This window comes from Oreochromis niloticus, linkage group LG17, assembly GCF_001858045.2.
Source record: "Oreochromis niloticus isolate F11D_XX linkage group LG17, O_niloticus_UMD_NMBU, whole genome shotgun sequence".
In the NCBI taxonomy this organism is placed as follows: Eukaryota; Metazoa; Chordata; class Actinopteri; order Cichliformes; family Cichlidae; genus Oreochromis; species Oreochromis niloticus.
The window spans coordinates 34,750,066-34,777,358 of NC_031981.2; the positions used below are offsets into that span (position 1 = coordinate 34,750,066).

A 27,293-nucleotide genomic window follows, 5' to 3' on the forward strand; every position below is an offset into this window, starting at 1 on the left:
GTAAGTTCTCATAAGTGCACCTGATGCAGGGATGATATCACATGTCACAACCCAGTTATTATCGTGCATCCATAGTTGTCTACCCGTTAAGTAGCTGCTTTATATTTTTTTCTTTTTTAAATAAATAGAATTTTTAGTTTAAAGTTTAAGACATTTGTATTTTAAATTATTTATGCTAATTATTTAACCAAGTAGGATGGCAAAACCTTGGAAATCACATCCTGAATTAGAGGTTAAAGAGCCCTTACCGAAGCAGTGTTTCTGCATTTGTATGTGGCCTGATAAGGTTGTTTTACTGCTACCTGAGGGTTAAACTCACACCACATTACTGGTGGAACATGGCACCATGGTGAGAAAGATGTTTTTTTGTCTTTATGATTAAAACAATGCTCCCTTCTGAAGAGCTGGGAGCAGCGTGTCCTGACACAGAGGGGGTCACAAGCAGGATAGCAAGCCAAGAGCCAACAGGCACAAATAGCCCACGTTAAACCTGGAGTACAAGTCACTGCGCCCCGAAAATATACACGTCCAGGGCCGAAAACAAACCGCCAGGATTCATATAGGTTTCCATGTGTGACAGGAGTGAATACGATACAAATAAACAACTGAAAAGCACACCTGCCTGCTTGCAGCGACATCCAACAGAACCTCTCGTTACAAATTGGGCTATAAAAAGTCATTTTCGAAGCTGTGCATTTGTGATAGCGTTCCACTTTAACGTCATATAACCGTCACTATCTCTGCTTAAACGTGTATAATGTCGTGTGTTTTTGGCGTCTTGAGGTGTTTCCTGTCCACTTGCGATGTTTCCGGGTGTCTAAAGTGCACGGGGACACTACTTTCCCTGCCGACGGGCTTTAAATGGGTTAACGAGCCAAGCGCCACGTGACTGTCCAGTTATATAATATATAGGTCAACACGTTTCTCGCTCGCACGTGCAGCCTTCCCCCCTTACGTAAAGTCTCGTGCAAAAGTCTCGAATTACACTATGTAGGTGAGAGCCGAAGATCGTCGATATCGGCGATAACGAATTACTGAAATCTTTTTTTATCTTAAATTGTGGGGAATTTTGGTGTTAGAATAATTAGACGTTTATATTTAACACCTTTGCCTCCGCCTTTGTTTAAATAAACAAAAACAGATTTATTTAAAGTATTCTTATGAAACAGTGATATGAGGAAACCCCCAAATTACACACATTTTCCCCCAGTCTTAGCCCACCTTCTACCTTAGCTTAATGTATGTACATATTGTAGCAATAAGATCACAGATGGGTGACGTGAACAATAGGGACCCCTATTCCATGGAAAGGGCACTACCCGACAGCGGTGGGTAATAATAACGTTTGCTTCCACATCACCCAAAAACATCTCCCCAAACAATCCCATCATCCCATCCAGCATCCATAACATGTGCTGGGATAAGCCTGATCCACAGAGACCCCAACCCCGTGTCCGGCAGCAGGGCACAAGGGAATCACATATTACATGGGTGTCAGACATAAGGCCCAGGGGCCATGATTTTAACATCCGTGGTTGTTAAAATTGTTGCTGATGTATTTACATATAAGAGTATAAATAATGTGTTGTGCTTATTGTGTATACACGTTCATGCTTTGACATCACTGTTTTCAGTTTCTTCTGATGAAAGAGGAAACGACTTTGTAGTTTCCAAAATCTCAGTGTACCACCTTGGTTTAATCCCATATACTCTTCCATGTTAGCCCATGAACGTGATCGTGCTGGTTCCAGGAAATAAGTACAGAGTGAGACATCTGTCGCGTGGCAGCTGTGTTTGGAGGAAAGCGAGAGAGTAGCTAAGTCAGATCGGTGACGCGCACTCGGTACTTTTTCAGGTCACCAAAACGTGCGCTGCACCGGGGAAACCAATCCCTCACCGGTCCTGTCAAGCCAAGGCCGGCTGTATGAATGAGAGCTCGTTTATTAGCGGCGTCATCCCACGTTTCCTGGCAGACCATCCACTTCCTGACAGACTTTTAACATATCCAAGGTGTGCGATGGGAAATTCAAATCTGTGCCACTATTATTCCCAGCATCCAAATGCCAAAACAGCCGCTTCATCAGTTTAAAATGAAGATAAAACCCCTTCCAGTAAAAGCTGACATTTTTTTAAATGTTTTTTTGCGTTATCAAAACGGCAGTACATTAAAATAACCGATATCCTACAAATGTTATCGTCACACAGCGAAAAGGTTATTTTTGACAGATTTTTTTCTCCATTCCAACTAACGTGACGCTGATTCATGACTTTTAGCCGCGCTGATATGAATGGACTGAGCAGCTTATAACACCGTCGAGTGACCACGGCTGTGAATGAAGCGAGCAGGCGATTAAGGAGACAAGTGTGAACTCTTCCCTTGTTTCCTAAAGGACCTGGGTGTTCCACTCTCACCCATCCCTCACGTTTCTACCCCCCACCCCCACCCCCTTGTAAAAAAAAAAAAACAGATACGGGGGGAGGAGGAGTCGGGTGAGAGGGAAAAAATGAAGTCAATTATACGACACCCCGGCTCTCCGAACCTCCCTCCTCTCCCTTCTGCTACTACTACAGCTGGTGGCTCCTCATGCGCCGCGGCGCTGCGAAGCCTTCACCGGGCACACCGGCTGCAGTCCGAAGGCATGTCGGCTGGGGGCTGTGACGGGACGGCGGAGAGGCCAGCAGGTAGGGGCTCCGGCTTGACGACGTTGAGGTTATTGTGGGTAGCTTAGCTTTGCTTCTTTTTAATATATTCTTTGGGGCAACTAATTAGCTGAAAAAATAAATTAATCACTAGTGGGATGCCTTCTTCCACGAATTAGTTCGGAACTTCTTTCGTCCTTTGACGTGTTTTTTCTTTAACGGCAAGTTAGGTTATATTGAGTGAAGGTTACTTAAAAAAAGGAACTTTACAGGGACATTGAGGACATTGAGAGCAGACGACCTCACAGCGGCAGTAACGATAACACTTAACCGAGTGGCAGCAGTCACAGCAGCCTTGCTGGACCAGCCGCTATAGTGCGTCGCACCGGTGTCTCGAGCAGCTGGCACCTGCCTCCTAAAACCGAACGCGTCGGTTGGCAACGCGCGTGACACCCTGTCCATTCATTCCCGTACTATGTGGTGCTCGTTTCCGGGGAGGGGGACGCGAGCGGAGGGGGGAGCTTTGTCGGCAAACTTCACACTCACGATAAAAACACGTCACTGTAACCATGACGACGACTTCATCCCAAAAGCCCAGAAATACTTTTACACTTTGCTAGCCAGCGGTTCCTTTGTGAAAAGCCGTCGTCTTCTCTAAGCCTGGTGCTAATATTAATATTTGCCTAACCTTCACCAAACTGGCCTCGAGGAGCTTATATTGTCACGTGGTTCCTCGAGATTTGCCCCCCCCCCCCAACATTCTTTCTCGTTCAGCTTCTTTCAGAAACTGGGTCAGTAGATCAGTAGAGCAGCGCTGCCTTCGGTGTGCAGCAGAGGGAAGCAGTCGCTCCCTGCCGTTTCCGAGCCGTACCGAGAAGCACAGAGGAATGTCAGCTACCAAACCCTTCAGTTCAAATAATGCAGACTAACGGCGGGATATTACAACACAAAGAGGTTAAACCATCACCGGAACTTTAAAAAAAAAAAACTTGAACCACGGTGGTCTAAGTGCTAACATTCTGGTAAACACACTACAATGCACAGGAATAAATGATTACGGGACGTAAATACGTCTCAAAAATATGTTTCAGTGCTAGCTACATTCATGGAAGATTAGGTCAATTCTAGGTACTGAAAAGAAATCATACAGCTTATATAAAATGTGCAAAGACACTTGATGTAAAACCCTTACGTTATTTAATTCAATATACAATCTAAAATTATGACGAGAATATGAAAGAGCTATTGTCAAAAGTACAACTGAAAATGAACAAAAATTAGCCTCTTGTTCAGATTAAATGGCAGGTCTGTGAATGTATCGCGCTTTTCCCCAGTATGCTATTTTGACACGAACAGTAGGTAACACAGGTGTTACTAATGACATTAGTGATATTCCGTTTGGGTCAAAGCCCTGGCTAAATGGATTAGTAACACCTGTGTTTACTTGTTATTTTCTCTCAAAATAGCCACTGTAAGTAAGGTGCATTATGTATATCTGAAAACTCAAATTTTCAATTTTCAACAATTAAGCTGGAAAATTCTAGTACCCAGAATTTCCAGTTGGGTATTTTCCAAAGCATTTTCTTTCTAAATCTTTGTAATGCTTTTCCTCGCCCTCCTTTTGTCTTTCGTGCTCGCGCATATGCATTTGGCCCTTTGTTGTTTTACAAAAGCTAAGCTTAAGTACAGCCATTCGGGATGCAAATGTAACATCACCATGTAAATAGTGTGGATTAACTTATTTCATGGTAGTAAAGCTATTAGCTCTGTGCTAACAGGCTATCACAATGACAACATGCATGAAAATATAAAGCCCTCTCAAGCCATACATAACCCAGTTTTCCTCTGTAAATCCATATATTTCAAATGGGCCTGTCAGTATTTTAAAGTACAGCTGTTAGCACTGTAATCGTTTACTGTAAATGTTGAAGCCGTCACATTGACTCTCTACCCTAATCCCACACAATCTAGCCCCTAAAATGTTTATCTACACGCAACTTTTAACAAACTTTTAAATACAACATTTCATCTTCAAACTGATAGTTACTGTTAGGCAGTTAATTAACTAAGTACGTTTAAATAGTGTAGATGCTGTTCTTAAAACACATGATCAAAGTACTTTAATACTGTGTGATTTGCTCTATGAATACCTCAATTAAAGAATCATAGACTCAGATATTATTTTGTTGTGAACATAAACCTATTTTTTTGGTAAACTGTACATTGACCTCAGTATAGGTTAAAAAACACATATGCTTTGTAACAGAATAGCCCTTGTGCCACTTGTAAAAAGAATATTCTCTTATTGCAAAACAGCAATAGCATGTACTGGTTTTAGCGGTTGTAGGAAATTGTAGGTCAGTCGACCAGAAATAACCCAGAACATATTGCACTGTAACTGTAGGATTTAGGGCTTGACTTCTCTGCATCCATCCAAAACTACAACCCTGGTATTATGTTATGTTACCAGAAGTACGCAGAGACACTGAGCCTTGGAATAATGTGACATTTATTTTTTTTATGCACATTACGAAAAGAAATGCAGTCCAGTAAAACACCTCTGCTATCAATTCTGATTCAATAAAGCTTCTACATTTCTCAGCTTTTGTCATCTAAATGAATGTAATGGGTGGTTATTGTGTACTGAACTGTATAACATCTAAACATGGTCTTAACAGGGTTAACTCAAAAAAACTGGGGCACAGTATTAAATCAAATGGGTTTAATTTCTGAAATGAGTAAAATTGTGTAAAGATACACAAAAGGTCATATTTATCTGTGCAGTATAATAAATGAGTGCCTAATAACCAATTTAAACCAATCACCTTGCTCTTTGTTGTGTAAACCAGATAGTTTATAGCAATGGAAAAATTACCAGGCATTGAGCCACAGAACACACCCTTCTTTACAGGTTCAAAAGACTACGACTGATACATTCATGTCCTGCTGCTGGTTGAAAATACTGAAGTTAAACTTCAGTATTCAGCTGAGATAGAAGGTGGTGCTTTTTTTCCCCTTGTCATCATTTTCCATGTTTTCTGTGTCTTTCTGTTCATTTTAAGTCTCACTGCATGTGTTTTTTGTTGTGTTTTGCTACCTCCTTGTATTAGTTTTGTGTATTTTTAGTACTCCTTTGTAGTTAATGTTTAACTGGAGTTATTCTGTGTCTTGGTAGTTATTTTGTTTCTTGCCATAGTGTTGTGTCTCTTCGCAGTCATTTGGTTACTCTTTATAGTTATTTCTGCTTGTTTCTTCTCATTGTATATCTCTTTGTAATTAACTTGTCTTTTGTGGTTATTTTGTCTCTTTGTTGTTATTATGTATCTTTGTAATTATTTAGTATCATTTTGAAGTCCTGTGTCATTGTGTAGTTGTTTAGTGTCTATTTCTACTTACCTTGTGTTTCTTTCTACTTATTTTACATCTCTTTGTAGTTATTTTGTTTCCCTTTTAGTAGCTGTGTCTTTGTGGTAATTCTCATTAAATTTGTGAAATGTCAAGTTCAAATTTGAATGGAATCAGTCTATTGTGAATGAAATGTCATCAACTATTTACAAGTTCAAACAGTGTAAAACATTTCAAGGTAACCAAAGCAACAATAGTTCCTTTCTTTGTTCTTAATAACAGGCAGTCAATCAGTCACTTGGTATGAAACTAAATTGATCAAGATATGCAATAAGTGATATTTTTAGGTACATTTTGGTTTCCTTTGGCTGTCCTGTTAGGATTGCCTCCCTTCTGTGTGGATCTCTGTTCATTTTCTGCGTGTACCGTTTTGTCCTGCCTCTCCCATTCATCTTTTCTACACTCTAAAAAGATTAAAGTTCCACACTCGTTACGCTTATATCCTTACTCTAATGACTTAACATTAGCAATTTACACCCCCCCCCCCCAAATAGCAGCAAATATTTTCATTTAAGTAACTGCTGAACTTATAAGTCTTGAAAGTGGCCAAAAATGAATAAAAAGTATTCGAATGTGTTTGATTTATTTGTTTTAAAGATATCCTGTCCTCTTGTGTGGTGTTTTTGACCTCTGGTGTGACAGCCCCTGTGCGTCACACTTATGGACATTTTCTGAAAGCACCTTTATGTTTTTGTACCAGCATGGTATGGAAAACCTGTCATTACTAGTTGGTAAGATACATTTGCATCATATCCATAATTGTGTTGTTTAAAGCCACATATTCTGAGCTTAAGTCCAAAATCCCAGTTAGTGTTTGGTGTCAATATGTTTAGGTAATGGTGTCATCACAACTTAAAAGCCTTCCAGTAGCTAGTTATCTGCAAGCCCCTGCTGTCCACACAATTAGGGCTACATTTATCTTTTGTTTATTTGTCTTATGTGGTAGAGTCATCGTTTTTGGCTCATCAAGAAAATGGCTAGGTGTTGGTTTATAGCGTATTAAATTAGAGTTACTGTGCTATTGTAAGTGGTGTATTACAGTTTTTTTTAGGGTATCAACAAATTAAATCAGGCCATATACAAACTTTTTTCCCTCAACCGCAGGTAGGACCCAAATGAAGACTTAGAGAAAAAGTGATCCTTTGGTGTGGTTGGTGTAGAGCCAGAACATACAAAAATAATAACAAAGAACTCAAACATAAATCACACCCACAAAAAGAAACCGTGAACTCACAAAAGACCCCAAAACATCCCCACCTCCAAATACCTTGAAGTGATTCAAGTGGTACACTTAAAGCTAGAGAAGTGCATGTAGGTCATATCATGCTGACTCTGTTTCATACTGAGTTACACTCCTGTGCATTTCCACCACAGGTGGTGGCCTGTGTTCCTGCGTTTCAGTAATATGGTATGTCATCTGCTACCCTGCAGGCTTGGCCTCTCGTCAGTACTCTAGTCACGACTGGTGCTCTCGGCTTGGGCGTGACTCAGTGTTGACCGTCTAGACATGCACTTTGCACCGATAAAAGCAAGGGGCATTGCTTTAACTATGACTTGGTAGTGCCGGTGCAGGTGGCAGGAGAACACATTTCCTGACTAACAAAGAAACGGGGAAAAAAAGTGTGTGGTGCAGCAAGTAGCAGTGAAAAGCCACAATGGGTGAAAGTGAGAGCCGGCAAGTGTCACTCCCACATTCCACTTTTGCGTCAGTGATGACCCACTAAACTCCTCTGGAGGGTTTAAAGAAAATGATGTCAATATCATTAAAGTTCAGTCCGGCCCTGATCTCATAGTAAGAGTTTTTGTTGATAGTAAAAGCTTGCTGTGTTTGTTAGTGGGACATGTGTACGTGAGAAAAGGGTCACTGTGACCACGTCTAGGTTTTCTGTTAAAAAGAAACTTTTATTTACAATATGTATCATTGTACTTTAAAGATTCAAACATAAAATGTTTTTTTTGTTCAGTTTGAGTATTGTGCTACTTGGTTTTCTTCACCTAGATACAGGTCTGTCACTTTATCAAAACTTTTTCCTCACAAATAGATGTCATACTTTGTAGAATGGGATCCCCGAGTAAGAAGTAGGTCAGTGTTACAGTATTATATAAGCATTAGTGAAGACAATGGGCCAAACCCTATTTACTCTCACGTGCCTCTGAAACTCACAAACTGCAGGAGTGCATAGCATGGGGGTTTGGCGCCGTGTAATGGCAACTTTTAGCCAGTGCATCAAAGTTTGCCTAGAAACAAAATGTGTGTGTGTGAGAGCGTGTGTATGAAATTTGGCAAGAAAGCAAGGCAAAATGGGGAAAAATAAATGAGCCGTCCAGCTATAAAATTGTTTTTGGGTCAGCCTTTAAAGTGAGCATTCTTGGCTGAGATTTCAGCCTTTAAAAATAGTTTCTGCCTATTAATGCAGAAAAAACTATATGAGTCATTCTGATGGTGCTCATTTTCAAAAAGACAAACAATTTGTGTATGTTAAAAAATGCACTCACAGAAAGTGTGATTTATGATTTGTAAACAGTAAAACACAGTAAAAATGTTCAGTTTGTTAACTTTCAAAACTCAAATTAAGCATTATTTATTCGCTCATACATGTAGATGAAAAATTGGGCAAGTCTTTAGCCTCAAATAAGTAACAAACTTTGCAGTAAATTAAGTAAAGTCTCCTCCTTTTAGTCACATACCACTGATATACCAGATACCAGGGTGATGACTTTTGACTGTCAGAATAATCTCAACATGTTTTTTAAGATCTTTAATGGTATTTTCATTTGATATAAGGCCAACTCATTAAAATCAGAAACCCCAGCCTCCATTCATTTATTCATTCATAGTGTAAACAGAGCAAGCGTTATTAGAAAGATCAAGGTTCATTTGTAGCTTCTCACATCACTGTGGTGCTTGTTTTCATGTATCAGATCCCGCTGCAGAGGATGAAGGGCCAAGCCAAGCAGGCTCCTCGCTGCCAGCTGTCGAGCTGCCAAGGAAACGAAAGGGAGATGTGGAGGAGAGGTCAGACGCGCATGTACAGTAAGAGCAGTGTTATGTTGTCTAAGAAGAAAAAACAAACTCTGAGACATTTCACTCTTGTTTATGCCTGAAGTTAAAATGATATGGTACAATGTACACAAACTAAATGACACACCGTCTGTCCCACCGATCTCACAGGCAAAGCCTCGACATCCAAATGGACGATGACCTCAGCAGGTACATTGAGTCGTCGGCTGTATCTGCATACCATCGTGTTACACCGTGCTGGCAAAGAATTTGATTTTTGATGCTTTCATTTGCAGATCTGAAGGGGAGGATCAGCAAGTCAAAATGAAATGCTTCAGGTGATTCTATTTTTATTTTAAACGACTGCGCCGTCTGTGACTTTAAAAAAAGCCTCCTGTAGCTTTCCTTGGTCTCATTTAGTTTAAGATGTCAGCTATTTAAAACCCTAATGACTTAGACAGTCTTAAAATAGCTCCATTACAATTTCCAGGTAATTATTTTTGCCCCCAGAAAAGACACAGCAGGTAGTAATGTAGCTATGCATTCCCCTTTCAAGTTCTAAGATACAGACTGTCTGACGGCTGAATGTGCCTACAGGGAGCCTCACCGTCAAATTGAGAAGCGGCGGAGAGACAAAATGAACAATCTGATTGATGAGCTGGCTGCCATGATCCCTGCCTGTCAGCCCATGGCTCGAAAGCTCGACAAACTCACTGTGCTGCGGAAGGCTGTGCAGCACTTGAAAGCCCTCAAAGGTACTTCTTAACCCACATGGTGATTTAAGTGGTCAGTGATGTTGATTTTTGTTCACTCTAAAAGCTCCCGTGCTTTCAGCTGGGATGGGCAGCGCCTTTTCAGAAACCACCTGCAAGCCTTCCATCCTGCCTCACGATGACCTCAGACACCTTCTGCTGAGGGTAGGTCCTCGTACGTCTGTTTCATTCATGCTTTTATGCTTTTATTAACACATCTGTCTGTGTATCTACCAGGCTGCCGATGGTTTCCTTTTAGTCGTAAGTTGTGACCGGGCGAAAATCCTGTTCATCTCCGAATCCGTCTCCAAGATCCTCAACTTTAGCCGGGTGTGTTACCTTCCCACCACACAACTTGCAACATTCAGTTACTGGTTGCAGCTTTCTCTTTTTCTGAATGTTAGCAAAATGAAGGTGTAAAGTACAGATCTGTAAAACTGTACAAAGTACATCATACAATTTGTAAAATAATTAGGTCCTATATTATATACCTCTTTTTTAACAAGTTAATTTAATAAAAGTATGGCAGCCATAATTTATTCATTTAAGTTCAACATGACCTGAGAAGGTCTCACGTCTCCTAAAGAGTCTTCCACATTTCAACTTGTAGTCTGTATGCTGTTGATTTTAGCTGCCTCCAGCTTATTTAGTGCCTATAACATTAAATGAAATGAGGTGCTGCTGCCAATCAGTGGAAAAAGTGGCTGGCAAAAGGTTTCTATAATATGCAGTGCTTCATTGTTTTCATGCAGTGACATTATCTCCAAAGTGACCTGCGTTATAACCAAGGCTGTTATGATATTAGATTTTCACTACATGATCGTTGTGGCTCCACAGTACTTAATGCATTTGCCTAACATTAAAGATCCCTGATTTGGAAACATAAATTCCTTGAATCAGGAACGACCTCTGGTATATAATCTACACTGAATATATGAGGCAAGTGAAGAGAGTCTATAGCCGTAACAATTTTACACTAATATCAGAAATGCGTTATGATAGAATATTAATATTAGTGTTGGCTGTTAGCAATGCACTTAGTTGTATATGACACCTTCATGGTGACCATATTCACATGAAATCTCAGGATCAAAATCTCTTTAAAAAAAAATAAAAATGTAAAACTCTTTAAGCTGTCTGCACCTGCTGGTTTAGTTTGTTAAAGAAAGGCAGCACTGAAACGTGGAAAGCATGGCTCTCAGTCTGTCTGGGTTCTTTCAGTTAGGCTAGTTGCGCACTTGCCCAGCAAATAAAAGAACGGGTAACATTTAGAAGATGAAGAGCCAGACATTTCCCTCAGGGGATGGTGGAGCCCAAAAACAGAACAAAAGTGGATTGAAGTGGATCTGCATTCATCACCAGATAAAGGCTAATGTTGCTTCCTGTTTGCAGTAAGTGTAAGTAACCAACCTCTTGGCTTTTGTTAAATCAAGGAAAAAATATGAAATCTTTTTTTTAAGCCTTTTGGACGCTCAGAGTAGAAGTTTAAAGTTTTATATTTTTATTATTATTTTTTTTTAGAATAAATTCATTTGTAAATGTTGCACACTATCCACAATCCTTTGTGGCTGAACTAAATCTTTACAACTCAGTGTTCACATAAATTGTTGTTCAGTATGAAGCATTTTATTGATGCTCTGATGAAGACTCAGGACTGCAAGTAAAAGTTAATAATCAAGGCAATGCCCTTATGTTTTCTGCACAGCTAGTAATCTCTAAGCTTTGATACATTTTTGAAAGTATCTCTGTAGTGCATGCTTTGCAGGATGAAGTCACACCTGCTCTACAGACTCAACTTTAAGAGTCACTGTGTGCAAGTAGAGAGGAATGGTGATTAGGAGGGATAGCAAAGAAAAGCTTCTAAAGAAACCTGTCTCCATGTCTGCATGGCAGTGGGTTTTGTACAGGGAGACAGGGACATCACTGAAAGTTAAAAAAAAGACACAGCATGGAAGAAATCTGTCGTGATTTAGCTGCTAATGTATAGTGTATAATGGTTGGCTGCCACTTGCAAACCAAAACTTTTGAATAGCAGTTGGGTGGGGATTCTGTGCTCACAGCCAAGGCTGTGTACCTATGATATCAGCCCTTACTTAGGCCATATAGAGCATTGGAAAAACCTGCATTTAAGACTAAAACTTTATATTTCGCTCTTCTTTTCCAATCACCTCCAAGTGGTCACAGCAGATGGCTGCCCCTGTATGGTTATGGTTCAACTGGAGGTTTCTTCCTGTTAAAAGGGAGTTGTTCTTTCTCAATGTCGCCAAGTGCTTGCTCAAAGGGGCGTGTCTGATTTTTGGGGTTTTCTCTGCATTATCGTACGGTCTTTGCCTTACAATATAAAGTGCCTTGAGGCACTGTAGTTGTGACTTAGTGCTACGTAAAAAATTAAATGAAATTGAATTTACTAAACATTAAAAAGCTGAGTAAATAGATGTACAACATTTGTATTCACAGTTGGAACTGACTGGGCAGAGCTTGTTTGATTTCATCCACCCCAAAGACATCAACAAAGTGAAGGAACAGCTGTCTTCGTCAGAGATGTACCCGCGTCAGCGTCTTCTTGATGCAGCAAGTAAGTCCACTGGAGCTCCAGTATTGTGGAAAGGTCTTCCAAGGAGACTGCCTTTCTTGTGAATTTTTTTCAACATGATCCTGAGGAACAGTTCCTCTCTTTTTTGTTAAAGCTGATACTTTGAGCTGGGTCAGGTGACCCTGAACCATCCCTTAGAAATGCCCCCATAGGCACTTCTTCACCACTCACCTTTTTTCAGTGTCCACTGTTTATACAATGCTGCAGCATGTTAGTATATTTTTGTCTTCTTTCTCCCTTTGCACTGCTTCTCTTTTCTTCTTTCTTTTTTTTGTTTTCCCTTCAATTATAACTGATTGCAGCACATGGCTGTTGCTGCCTAAACCTGCTTCTGCTGAGGTTTTTTCCAGTTAAAAAGGAGTTTTTCCTTCCCACTGTCACCAAGTACTGGTTCATGGGGGTTACTTTATTGTTTGGGTCTCACCTGGAGTATTGTAGGGTCTTAATTTTACAATAATAAAGCACAGTGAGGTGACTTTTGATTCGGCACGATATAAATAAAATTGAGTTGAAGAAAAAAAAAGGAACCTAACTCAGTGTGCTTAGGTGAGGTGTATACAGTGTGACAGTGTGTAGACAGACAACTTAACCAGTTCTAAATTGTATCTTTAGCCACTTTGTTACTAGCACGCTGATGCCAGTAGACTTAAACTCACAGGAGGGCAATGAGGGAAGTGGAAACACCTGAGGAAACACAGCTGACACAAATAATCATGACGCCACAGGGGAAGCAAAACTAAACACACTGAACATGGAAACAAGACTTTCAAAATAAAACAGGAAACATGGAGAGACATGAACTGGGACACGCAAACTTGACTCAAAAGACAGAGAGAGGGAGCGAGAGAGAGACACACAAGGGGAACCTTGTGACGATAGACGAGACGATAACATATGACAAACAGAAAAAGACTCATAAACAAAGAGACATGGACGATAACATAAACTAGACTGAAACTCAACTAAATCCTGACTAATAATAACAACACAAGAACTTAACAGTAATGCAATCTAACTTAAGAAAAACTAAAATACACAAAATAAACTCAAAACCCCGGGTCACAACCCTGACAAAAACACTATCAGTCATGGATTGGCCTCCCCTGAACCTGGACTTCAGCTTTATGGAAGCAATATGGGATCAACCTAAGAGAGAAAGGAACAAAAGGAAGCCAACATCTAAAGAAGAACTTTGAACATCAAGAAGCCTGGAGAAGTGCTCATGAAGACTAAAGAAGGTTGACTTAAAAAGAGAGTTCAAGCTGTGTTGAAGACTATAGGTGGCCATGCCAAATATTGACTTTCAGGCTTGTTGGAATTAAACAACCTTTGCTTTTGCTTTATATGCTTCATTTTCATGCATGTTTCCACATTTCAGTTAATTGCTATTTATTTTCTTAGGAAAATGTAAAGGAATGAGTGGTGGCTTGAGTGTTTTGCATAGTAATCTATATTAGGTGACGTTTAGAAAAACAGAATAAGCATTACGTGTCCCAGTCACGAATGTGGACCTTCTGTGTGCAGCTGGGGTTCAGGTCCAGGTGGATGCTCCTGTCAGAGCGACCCACTTAACCACTGGAGCTCGGCGATCCTTCTTCTGCCGCATGAAGCACAGTCGACTGACAGAGAAACACGAGGACAAACACTCTCTGCCCACAGCTTCAAAAAAGAAAGGTGGGTTCATTCCGGAGGTGGCACAACATGTAGACATGACGTATCAATTAATAATCGATGTGCTGTGAATATGCTGGTGTAACGTGGAGGTTCAAGCAACCGCAGCAATCTGATATTGTTGCTGATCGAATTTAGATTCAGTTAATACACACACACACACACACACACACTGGCTCTATTCATAGCTCCAGACAGAGCTACTTTGGAGTGTTTTGTTTATCTTGCGCTGCTCTGATGAGAGCTCTTAAGGTGATTCAGCTGCGAGAAACAGCCCGAGTGAGTTATATATTGAATAAACTGAGACTATTCCGCTTTGTATAAACGGTCAGGTTCAGTCCTGGTTCTGCAGAACTAAAGAGATGAGGTAGAGGTTAGAAGATGCCTACCAAAAAGATTATATATTAAAATAAAATGAATTAAAATATACGATATATTTATATAAATATATATACATATTTAAATATGTCTGTAAGCAACAAGGCCAAAATTTAGACAGCTGCAGGAAATCAAGCAAATGGAGTGAACTTAGTGTTTTTTCCTTGCCTAATTTGCATGTTGGGGAAGCAAAGAAATTATCTTATTAAAATTTGGTGGAGAGGTGGATGAGTGGCTTTTTTCTTCACTTTTTCTCTAGTTCTATGGAGCTGCTTCTTAAGCTACTAATTTCGTAGAATTAGTAGCTTATTTAAGTCACATCAACAGTGACTTCAATAAAGAAACAAACATGATTGCATGAAGACATTTTTTTCTAGTCTTAGATGTCACAATTTAAAACATGTTGTTTTGCACAGGAAGTAGGTCACTGTCAGCCATTGTGTAACCACAAAATAAGAAGCTGGTCCAAACTCTGCTAACTGTGCAGCAGAAAATGAAGCTTTGGTGCCACTCAGTGGAAAAACCAAGCAACTGCCTTACAGTCCATTACAGTCTGGGCCACGGAGTCGTTTCATACCGGGCCGCAAGAGTTGAGGCTCGGGTGTGACATTTATGGTTTTTAGGGTTTTTATCATTTTTTTTTCGTAATTTTTTTAATTGGTTTTATAGTTAACTTGGTTTCCCTGGGTCTTTTCCCATGTGTTATGAATAAATCTTCTTTTTTTGGTACTGGTTTTATTTTCTTTTATTTATCTGCGACACCTTAAAGGCCAGTCCGTGAAAATATTTTTGGTCATAGACCACAGACCATTTTTGGTCTGTGGTGCAAAAAAGATTAGGAACCGCTGCGTTAGAGTCTACAGTATATTGTAGGCTTCGGTATGATTTTCCCACTTACATTTTAAAATAATTAGGAATATTTTAATGTTATTTAGTAGTATTATTTATCCATCAATCTATTTTCTTATCTGACAATCCGATTTATTATCATGAAGATGCTGAAGCACATCACAGCTGGGTGTGGCAGGGTGTTCCAGCTCATGACAGGGCTCACTTTCACTCCTGCTTTATTTTAAGTGTATACAAACTCTGATGTGCTGAGACAGATTTGATTTATGTACCAATGTTATTGAAACACAGGCAGTCATGTGAAGAGGAAAGCACACCGTCTTTAACTTGTGTTTTTTTTTTTATATCAGCACATAACGCAAAAAAACCCATTTGCTCTTTATAGGTTGCAGAAGCAGTGTGTGGAAAAGGAAACACACTCTGTGATTCAGCAGCTTGTAGAAGCACTTGTAGCAGCCATAACTTAGACCAATGGTTTTCTGTGTGACTTCATCCACGCCTCACATTCTTGTGGAGGAATTCTGGCGCAGTCTTGTTTCTAACATTACTTTAGTTTACTGAAGTTTGCAGGCATGTGTTTATGCACAGCCACAACATTTAAGTGGGGTTGAGATCTGGTGATTTTTTTAATCATATCCTGATACATAAAACCTTTGATATGAAGAGGGGGGGGGGTGGTTCTTGTTCACATGACTGTGAGTTACATTGTTAAGCACTGTTCTCATTCAGAAATTCTCAGAAATTCAGAAGTCAAACATTTCTTTGACAGGCTTACTGTCTGAAACCAGAGGAACTGGCCCACCCAGTTTTTGGTTTTCTGTAAAAAGCCTAAACAAATATGAACCCATGTGTTGAAACTTAAACAATACCTGTAGATTTTTGTCTTCAGGTAAGCTATAACGGCAGCTTTGAATGAATGTAATGCATTAAAGCATGTTGTTTTTATCTAACATGGAGTGACATTTGAAGGAGTAGCTCCTTCCTTCATCAGACCCGGCAACATGAACATTCAGGCAACATGAGGTCATCATGTTGCCTGAAAAATAAGCTGGATTGTTGAAACCTCAGTAGCGCCGGGTCTGATTTTATGTTCTGTGCCACTAAATGTACACAGTTCACCCAAAACACAATCGAAAAATACTAGAAAGGATATTGTATCGTACACATGACTTGTTTTCTGCCTGCAGACGCTTACAGATTCTGCACACTGCACTGCACCGGGTACATGCGGAGCTGGCCGAGCAGCCAGCTGGACTCGCTGGAGGCCGACGCTGACAAGGAAAGCTCGACCCTGACGTGCCTGGTGACCATGTGCCGCCTCTACTCTCACGCGTCCCATCAGCCTTCCAAAGACATCAACGTCAAGCCCACCGAGTTCGTCACTCGCTGTGCGATTGACGGCAAGTTCACTTTTGTAGATCAACAGTGAGTTTCCCCTTTCTAACTACGTCCACGTGCACCATGTATCTTTCCGCCGTGAGTCATGGATTTGTTGTGCGCACGCAGTTCTGCTGAGAAAAGAATGGCAGAGGCGTTGCGTGGTGGGGAGGCCTCTGAGCGCAGCAGTGTGAGATTTGTCGGTTGGACTGTCAGTGGAGATAATCATTTCTGTGTCTGCCGTTGTTTCTCAGAAAGACCTGAGCATCTTGAGGGCATCACGTGAAAATCTCTTCTCATTTTTTGGGAAGTAATTTCACAACACAAGTATAGTGAATCACTTTATTAAATGAATTACCCATGTGTGTGACTGATGAATGTTACATGAGAGGCTTATTTATACTATGCTAACACTTTATGATAAGGGAGGTGAAAACTTTCTTAGTTGCTGAAGAACGAATCAGGAATGCCTTAATGAATGTTTACTAAAAAACAAGCCAACATCTACTTGAATACTTACTATAGTAATTAAAAGTACCCTAGCTTTCAGCTGTCAGGGCTCTCTTCTGTGACACCAGCTCCTAGTTTGGATTCAGAAAACAGACACTGTCTTTCCTTTCAAGATTAGACTTAAAACTATGGTTCGGGCTGGATCATTTGACCCTCCCTTAGTTATGTTACAATAGGCCTATACTGCTGTGCCTGTGAGGCACTGACTGCTTCTTCTTTCTGGTCTGTATATGTTTATACACCATTTAATCATTAGTTATTACTAATTACTATTATTAATTACTCTGGCTCTCTTCCACAGTGTGTCTTTGATCTGTCTTCCTCCCCTCCTCTCACCCCCAACCGATTGGCTGCCCCTCCCTGCGCCTGCTTCTACTGGAGGGTTCTTCCTGTTAAAAGGGAGTTTTTCCTTCCCACTGTCACCAAGTGCTTGCTCATATGGGGTTGTGTGACTATTGAGGTTTTCTCTGTATTATCGTAGGATCTTAATCGTACTTAAAGGGGCTTGAAGCGACTGATTTTGAATGAAATGAACGGAACTGAACATATGCTATTTCAGTGGCGTGTCAGGTATGAATTTGTTCATATCTGTCTGGAAGCTAATCTCCCTGTTTTTTCATTAGCCTTCCTGATCAACTCTGAGCAAAATCTAACCACTTATTTATTACATATTATCCAAAATTCCAATCAATTTCAGTCAGAGTTTTTACTATGTAGCAAATAAACCATCCACAAATATGACAAATTTGTGTTTATTTGGCTGAATATCTTGGTTTCATGAAACGTTAATTAAATGACATTAATAGCATTTTTTTTTTTACACATGAAGCAGAGGAAAAATCATAATAGAATCAAAGTTAGTCTTTTCTCAGATAGTGGGTGACAGGATGGTTATTGGCCATTTATTTATTTACTTTTTAAATTTCCGTCATACATTTTGAGCCTGATTGAGATCTGGATTGTTTGTTGGCTTGTCACTGACCCCCTATGTTTTTCCTGAAAAAAGGATTTAACAGTCTTTACTCTGTGGTAAGATAAAATGGACTGTATCACCAACAAACAGCACCACACAAAGGTTCCTGCATCATCTCCTTCACTAATGTGGATTTGTGATTCATCGCTGAACATCCACTTCATCCACTTATCCACTATCTCTGTCGCCCACTGTAACCTCGTTTTCTGCAGTTACTTTTTTTTTTTTGCCTTTCTGGATGTAATCACATGTCATTCAGCCCATTTCTTCCAGTTCTGACACTAACACAGACGTCCGTTTCTCTTTTCTGTCTTCCATTTGTTTTGTTTTGCATTTTCGAGGCACATTGTTTAAGTTTTCTATCCCGATGCTTTGTTGACCTCCGTCTAACCATATTTTTTCTTTCTATTATCTTCTAATTTACTTTTACTTGCTCTGAATTTTAGGCACAGGTGAATTGAATATGAGTATCTAAATATGATGATTACAGTCTCAACAAGGCAATAATTGTAAACACAATCATCGCGTAACTGCATTGTAACCCTGGAATACAAAAATAGTTGGTAATTTTCGAGTAATGTTTAAGTTGTGTCTATTACAGTAGATCCTCCACAGTAACTATGAATCATGACTCTTTTGGCAGCACAGAAAGAGTAACGCATGTTGGAGTAAACTCTAATGAATGAATAGTTGGTGGAGGGGCTTTGTGCAGGGTTTGGATCTGGAGTTATTAAGAAAGTATTAACTACAGCCCGTCCAATAAAGGATTTTATTGGACGATATATGAAACATGTTTCCCTAACATTCATCCAAACTCTGTCCAGCTCTGATCCGATGTAGTATTTGAAACACATATTGCCAACAGGGAAGTGGCAGAGTGCCCTCTGGTGGACAAACTGTGTAATGCCAAATTTTGTTTAATAGCTGAAGGTTGTGTTTTTCTATTTCTCCTTTTCAAAATGTTAATTTATCAAATATTGCTGATACCACTAGACTGCCAAATACAGTAGCTAATAATAAATAGAGAAATTTGTTAGCTCTAGTCCTAACGAACAACTTTGTTAGTGATCAGATTGCTCCTGATTCGTTCTTTGTTTGTTTGCAGGTGACTAAGCAAGTTTTTGTGTCCCTTTTTGTGAAGTGTTATCTATTCTGTATTTGCTTTTGTTCCATTTTCCTCTACTGTTTTTAATTGGCACAATCCTCATAGGCTGTGATAGATGCAAGACCAGAATCACTAAATTCCTTTTTTTCCCTCTCTTTTTTTCCCTCAGAGCCACAACCGTCATTGGTTATTTGCCGCAGGAAGTTCTCGGCACATCCTGCTATGAGTACTTTCACCAAGATGACCTGCAGCACCTCGCAGGAAAGCACAGGCAAGGTAATGGAGCAAAGCCACAACTGGTGCCAAACTGAATCTATGCTAAAATAACTGTAGCTCAGTTTGTCTTCAGGTCAGAAGGAATGGAAAAGGAAAGCGCTCGTAGTGACCTTTTTCGCTTTGCTTTGTGATGACATGTGTCAAATCTTTTGGCAGTGCTTCGAAGCAAAGAGAAGATTGAGACACAGTGCTACAAGTTTAAAACAAAATACGGCTCCTACGTTTCCCTCCAAAGTCAGTGGTTTAGTTTCACAAATCCATGGACCAAAGAAGTTGAGTTTATCGTGTCTTTAAATAGGGTTATTTCGTAAGTACCGATTGCTGTCGTTTCAACTTCATTGTTGCTTTTTGTTTCATATGCACCGTGCTGCCGTAATAAAGTTTTTAGTACAACGCTGTTCTGGATGAAGCAGTTAAAATACTCCATTGCACCAACAGGGGGCCCGGTCACACAAAAGATGAGGAGGAGGCAGGCAGCTCAAAGGCACTCCAGGGTAAGAGATGCACACAGAGCCGTGTATTCATCATGCTGTCATGTGTCTTTTTGTTTGAACTTTTTTTTGTCCTCCTGCCTTAAAAGATGACATAAAGCAAATACCAGTAATTCCCGGCTTCTCCAGTGGCACCGGCACAATGATCTACGCCGGCAGCGTAGGGACCCAAATCGCAAATGAGCTCATCGACTCCTACAGGTACAGTCTGTCAAATCTGTGTGTGAAGAAAGGCTCGATGAATTTAAAATCATGTTGCTTTTCTTCACAGAAAGGAGTCATATTTTCTGATAGATGCTCCAATAAATCTGAACATTTGGTACAAAAACTTCCAGAATGAGCCTGGAAGCCCGTTTGTGATAAATCCAATGTTTTTTGATTTTTTTGACAGGGTGAACTCATCTCCATCGAGCGGAGCTTCGAGTCCGTTTGGCCCAGCCCAGGAGAAATGTCCACTGGTGTCCCCACAAACCAGCAGGAGTGTAAGTGACCTAAATCAGAGGACAGGCCACTGTCCTACTGTTACTAACAGTAACCATGAAGCACCAGCTGGAATCAGTTTGCTTGGTGTGCTGCTGGGGGTTAATTTATTCATAATATTTCATCCTTTAGTTTATAGTTTTTGATCTTTTTTGAATTTCTGGCACTTTTTTTGAAATACTGAATCTTTACTGTTTGGATTTGGAGGAATGGTGGGATTCATTTTCAGTTAAAACATTAGGAGTTTTTAAAGGGTATTTCTCATTCTGGTCGATCATTTTATGGAAATGTGGATAAACATCTCATTTTAATGGCAGCCACCTTACAGCAGGAAGGTTCCTGGTTTGAACCTCGTGGTTGACTAAGGCCTTTGAGTATGGAGTTTGGATGTCCTCGCTGTGCTTCCTCTGGCAACTTCAGCTTTTTTCTCAGAGTAAATAAACCTGCATGCTTGGGCCTAAATTCAATAAGCAGTTAGTAAAATGGATGAATAGATAGCTGGATGGTGACATGTGGAGGTCCAATATTGTGATTGAATTCACAATAATACTTTTATAATTGTCTAAAGTATCAGTATTTGTCAGTATGTCATTACTTTACATAATGCAAAGCTCTGAGCTGTATTTTCACCGCAGCATCCTCACAAGGTGTATCATCATCCACGTAGACAAGAAAGTCTTCAAATGTAGGAGATGTGTCTGAGAAAGACGAAAGCAGCTTGTTTTCCCGAGTTTAATTACACACTTCAGTGGATAAAGGTGGAACGCGGGGTCCTGCACGCTGTTTTCATGTATAATGGCTTGTTGCAGGCATCCAGCAGAGAGGAGGCAGCAGGCAGTTCATCACAGTCCCAGTCCCAGTCTGACTCAAGGACGGCAGCAGGGACGAGCAGCTCAACTTCTGAAAGCGCAGGTACTGCCAGCAAGACCATCACAAACACACTGTGTTAACAGTTTCTGTCTTTTCTTTTTCCTGTGCTGCAGTCTGCAGTGAAGGAGAAGAATAACTGAGAGCCACTTTATATTTTATGTTAGTAAATACCTCTGTTTATGTTTATGGCTGTTTATGGTGTGCATCCCACTCGCGATTTCACAGCTGCAGGCCAATAAGAAGATGTAAGCACTACAATCCATTTAAGCAAATGCGACACAGAAAAGAAAGGAAATACAAACTGAGTAAATATAAAACTGTAAAATAATTAACGACTAGATTCTGCTGTATTGACTACATATTTGGTCAACAAATTTTGGATAAACTTTATAAAAGCAGAATATACTGTATATACATGCACAAAACTGAGGTAAAGTCAGTGAGTGACACATTAAAAAAATGTAACAGTTTCTGAACTGAAGCTTCATCACTTCACTTCCCAGTGATTTTGCCTCTATCTACTAATGTGTACAGTGGCACTGTTTATTATTTTATTTTGAAGTCTTATTGACTAATGTTCATTTTATAAATGATGTCCCTCCTTAGAATCAAAAAGGATGCTAAAGCAGTGAAGCTTAAGCCAGTTTCTTCTGTAACTTTGGCAAAACAAAAGAAGCTAACTGAAACCAGCTAACCTAGCAGCTCCCACAAGCTAATGGTAAAGTGCTACTTTAAAATTAGCTTTTTAATTAGCAAAAACGAGCAAACAATTGAAATAACAAGAGAAAAAACAAACAAAAAACAAAAAACAAAACTTAAAAATCATCCAGTTTTCATGTATATATCTATGTCTACAGAATGTGTGTGCTCGAAAAGGAGTAGGATGAAGTTTACACTTTTTCTGTTCCTACCCCCTTATTTCAAATTTCATTGCTTACAAATCCATATCCAGGATTCAACATTATTTGATCATATATGTTTAACTATGTACAAGTCTAACACATTGAACATACATAAATAAAACCATTTTCAGCACGTAAACCAGAACAACAACAAACTACATTTCGACATAAACTAATCACCCTGTCTATAACACCGCTTAATCTCTGAGCTTATTTTATATCTATGTGACAAACACCTTAATGAACACTTAAGCTTGGGTTACTCTGCATTGATCTATAAAAAATGAGGACACAATGAGACAACTCAGTCACTGAGAGGAAGATTTCCTATATTCATACAATTTATTATTTGTTATTGATTATAATTAAAACTAAAATTATTGACCAGCTTTTTGGTCATTATTCAAAAAGAGTAACATATTATTCATTATTATTATTTTAAAGCTATGCATTATGTTACTTACATCACTTATTACATTATTTTAGTGTTGCTTAGAGATGCTTTGGCACATAAAAATAAATAAAATAAATAAAAGCTGGACACAGAGCCATGCCCTAGATTGTTTTTTTCATTTTTAAAGAGAACAGCAGTGTAAACCAGTCCAGACAGAAAATATTGTTTTTTACCACAGCAGTTGTACTGTAGGAACATTTCCAGCCCATCACTGCTGAAGCTCAGGCTCCGGCTGCTTGGCTTGACGTCACTCTATGTTCTTTACCGCTTTAACGGACACTGTTAAAGGTGTTATTGTTTTCTCAGATCTCTTTTTTTTTTTTTTTGCTCTGTTTCACTCAGGCGAGCCCTCCCAGCTGGACCTGGACAGCATGGTGGTGCCAGGCCTGAGCAGCTTCAGCAGCGACGAGGCTGCCATGGCAGTCATCATGAGCTTGCTGGAGACGGACGTGAACATGGGTCAATCAGGGGAGTTGGAGGATTTACACTGGCCTTTCTAGAGGGTGCTCAGACTCTCGGCCTCTCTCTCACATGCTGTTGTGCCGTTTCTTGCCGTTAACTGAGAACTAGGCGGTTCAATTAATTCTGATCTGCCTGATGCCTGAACTGGCCTTGCACAATCGAACCTACAGGACTTGTACCAAAAGTCACAACATGTCAGACTTGAGGACTGCTGAACAGGAAGTGTACAGGAAGTGTTGTGACTGTGATTAGCTTGCGGGTACTTGGTTTTTGCTTGAAAGAAGGTCTGGTTGAAGATCCCTTGGAGCCTGCGGTGATACAGTGTCTTCCTTAGTAACACTTGTGCATCCTGAATAGGGGTTGGAGACGAGACCTTCAACAGCAGGGAGATCTATTTGCTCTGCTGCCCTTAGTCACCAAGGCCACCAAGGTCTGGAGGAGCATAGAAGTCCTGTAATGTGCAGTGCTGCTACAGAAACCTCAAACATTGACATTTGTATAACCTTTGGTACAGTTTTAGGAATGACTTGTTTTTCATACATGGTCTGATTGTTCAATTTTTTTTTATTGTATGTTAAAGATTCCCATCAGACACATTTTAAGTAAAAGTACAAAAAAAAGGAAAAAAAGAAAAAAGAAAAAACTGATGAGTAAATTGCTGAAGAAGGTTAAAAGGAATGTCTACGTTTTAGCTCCTTGATTAAGAACTGCAGCTAAATATGTACAAATCAGGGCACCTCAGTCCTTGAACAACCACTACTGGTTCAGCTACATTTCATTCTGGACATGCCCAGCACAGCCACACAGTGTGGGGAGAGTTAAAAATATTGTGTCACGAATAAATACTGTTACCCAAAATTCTGCAGTGATTCACAAATGCCAAATTTTTGTAAGATCATAATTGCAGAAGAAAAAAAGTTAATTACCTTGTAGTTTCTCTACAAAAATCTTCTTCTTAGGCACATTTTGGATCTATTGACTTAATTAGTATTATTTAAGTATTTTGTGAGTTCTTCATTCTCCATCGCACTTCACAAACCTGTAGTGGCAGTAATGGGGTGAAGAAAACAACACAAACTAGATAGGCTGCTTTATTTCAGCAGACACTGCTGGGGGACATGCAGATCATGGGCTTTATTTGATAACAGACTATCAGAATTGCGAGATTGCCAAAGACACCCAACGCTTTGAATCACACGTACTGTATTATTTAAAAGAAATTGTGTTCATTCCTAATCATTTGTGTACACAAATTATCCAGAAGTGTGTCTGATTTTAGCCTAGCACTTTTATCACCTAATCAGACCACATGAGCAAAGATGCTACGTTTATGCTTATAGACAATTGCTTATCAAAGAATTATACCAATAATGTGGTTAAAAGTTTTCACATTATTATCTAGCACAACCAACACACAGATTCCAACTTTGACAATTAGCTAGCGATGGGGCTACTAACAAGGAGCGCTAATGCTACGAGGACCTACGAAGGGAATGTGTTTCAAGGAGAACGCTTTACTTCAGGACTGTTTTTACTAAAATAAATACTTGAATATTGAATACTGTTTACAGTTCTGATTGCTGGATGAATGGTAGGAATGGTAGACTCTGTAGTCTTTTTAAATTTGTTACATATGTACCAAATGTCTGACCACCATTTAACTGGAAGAAGCTAAACCCTGTAATAAATCAGCTTCACATTTAACAGTTTAACCACACAAAACAAATTTGTATGGAAAGAATATCATGTGCAAGTGTGATTTTACAAATCACAGTCATGTATTTACAGTTTAGATGAATGTGATTATGGCCTCCTTGTAAAATTCCATAGATTAAGTAAAAGAGAACACAAAGAAAACAAAATGAAAGGGTGTTTATATTGAGTATGTAACAAAAAGCTGGTAAAATATATGTTTCTATTATGACTTTACACTAAAGGATGAGGTTGAAGTCAGCCTGTAGTGTTTGCCCGGTAACAGAGACGTTCTAATATGATGCTAACGTGATCTCTTGTACAATGAACTCCTTTGAGGAGCCAAAGGACTCTGAGGACAGATTTCCTTTGTTTTGGCCCCAGAATAGAATTTAGCTGTGATATTTGTGTAATACAGCCACTCGTGAATAATCTCAACATTGTAGGTAGCTCAGATATACTGTCATTAGCTGTCAGAGGTCAGAATGCAAGCGGACATTTAGATTTGAGCAAAAGCTGTAGCCACAATCGTTACCGAGCTTACTCTGAGGTTATAAGAGTGAAAGTAAAGCTGAATTTTAGTTTAATTCGCAGTGACTGGCCTCAGTATAGCTCATGTAGAGTCTGGTTATACCACTGGTTCCTCAAATCTTGAAAGCATAATGTGACTCTGTTTTCTTGAATGCATGTCGCATCTGACGGGGTTCAGTTGGAAGTCACAAGTAAGACGCCCTTTTTGGCTTTACAAGGAAAACTCACCACATACTTTTGCCATCTGTGCCATGTGAAATGGAGACTGAAGCATGGTGAACATGCCCTGCTATCAAAGACAAAGTGTCTGATGTTTGTATGTGATAACTGTTGTCATTGTATCTGCTGTAACAGAAACGAGGGGACGACTTTGTCAGTAAAACAGCATTTTTAAGTAATTGTCCCAACATTTTTTTTTCATTTTAAAATTAACGTCTTTATTTGATACCAGTGCCAAAATGGTTTTGCACAGTAATTACACCCATGTTTCAAAGTTTTTAAAGCATGAATTTGCCAATATGGTGTAGACAGTGTACTATTTCATTCATTTAAAAAAAAATAATATTAATATATAACCACTTACAAAAGGACTCAAATCTCACAAACAACACAGATAATGATGTCATATTATCCACAGAGGTATTCCATTAGACATTTAAAATAATTGCTTTACAAAGAAGAGGAAGCACACAATGAAGAAAACAACCAATAAGGAAAAGAGAACATGGAAATGAAAAATTACGCTCCATTTTTGGGAACAGCTTTTATTTTTAATAATGAGAAATTTTTATTTAACACATTCATTTACAGTTATGTATAACATTTAATTGTATAACATGTCAACTACTACTTATAACAATATTAATTACCAACAACATTATTACCATATGCTGTGTAGGAGACAACTGACACCAAGTTGAAATGAACTATTAGAAAAATGTAAAAGTTTTGTGTGACATATAGACGTCGTCTCAGAACAAAAGCAGAAAATCATTAATATTATACTGTTAGGAGCAGTTTTTGGCTTACAGGAGCAGATTTAGATATGTTCAACTTCAGTTCAGTTCAATATGAACATCAGACACTATAACAATATACCTAGAAGTTCTATTTTTTTCTCTCTATGCCTAAACTTCAAGATGACCTTAGATTACAATATAGCTACTTTTTTTTGTTCATTTTTTATGTTCATCTCTGCCATAGATTTAAAATATAACAACCACAACACAACCAAAGCTGAGACTCTGCTTTAAATCGAGGCTTTAAACAAAAACACTGGATTGCAATTGTTACATTTTTTCAGCAGACGTTCCTCTTTTCATATGGTATAGGTATAGGTTGGATCTTCAATAAGATCAACCTCTGGTATAGGCTGATCTTGTGGTGAACTCTCTCTGCTTGCTCTCCTAAAGTCTTCTTTTTATGGTACACTTGGAAAAATTTGATGTCTCTCTCCTGGTAAGTATTCTTAAGTTAGCTGGATGTTCTGAAATGGGTTGTTTTTACGATGGACAGGACCTTCGATCATTCACCAGTGTTGGAGGGGTTGAACAGAAACAACAAAATCTTTACCTTAAAGCTTGAGGTCTGGACTTCAGTTACATCTTTGTCATTTAATTTTAAATTAAAGTATAGACCTAGCTGTACTTCATCACATTCTGACATATTCTGTTACTCTTCAGTACAGTTTTTAAGCACAGACACCTGTTGTATTTGAGTGGATCTATGATGCAATAGAGAAGTGCTATACTCCTCAAGCTTACATGACATGCCCACTTTAGTATGGTTTAGGGCGCCAAGGGACAAAACCTTTTTAGGCCTAATTGATATCACCTGTAAGGACACTTTGAAGCTTTGTTGTGGATAAGTAGAATGTAAACG

At 39.3% G+C, this 27,293-nt stretch overlaps 1 protein-coding gene across 3 annotated transcripts; it reads left to right on the forward strand.

The window, feature by feature from the left end:
• The first annotated feature begins 2,460 nt into the window (after positions 1–2,460).
• LOC100698791 (aryl hydrocarbon receptor nuclear translocator-like protein 2) lies at positions 2,461–25,806 on the forward strand. Of its 3 annotated transcripts, none has more exons than XM_019347205.2 (17): positions 2,461–2,682; positions 8,968–9,079; positions 9,209–9,256; positions 9,343–9,384; positions 9,644–9,801; positions 9,881–9,963; positions 10,036–10,128; positions 12,256–12,373; positions 13,916–14,065; positions 16,477–16,714; positions 19,424–19,530; positions 19,687–19,837; positions 19,969–20,024; positions 20,111–20,222; positions 20,413–20,503; positions 21,311–21,413; positions 23,070–25,806. In XM_019347205.2, the coding sequence occupies exons 1-17, from the start codon at positions 2,505–2,507 to the stop codon at positions 23,225–23,227; spliced, it is 1,998 nt and encodes a 665-aa protein (XP_019202750.1). In that variant the 5' UTR covers positions 2,461–2,504; the 3' UTR covers positions 23,228–25,806. The 3 variants fall into 3 exon arrangements, with proteins under 3 accessions (XP_019202750.1, XP_013119847.1, XP_013119846.1); XM_013264393.3 differs by having other exon boundaries at positions 8,968–9,061; positions 9,218–9,256; XM_013264392.3 differs by having other exon boundaries at positions 2,462–2,682; positions 9,218–9,256.
• Positions 25,807–27,293: the final 1,487 nt, after the last annotated feature.

Coding starts and splice junctions, on each gene's coding strand:
- LOC100698791 (XM_019347205.2), top strand. CDS start 2,505: ATGAAGTCAATTATACGACACCCCGGCTCTCCGAACCTCCCTCCTCTC. Junction 9,257..9,342: donor ATGGACGATGACCTCAGCAG/GTACATTGAGTC, acceptor TTTCATTTGCAG/ATCTGAAGGGGAGGATCAGC. Junction 9,385..9,643: donor GTCAAAATGAAATGCTTCAG/GTGATTCTATTT, acceptor ATGTGCCTACAG/GGAGCCTCACCGTCAAATTG.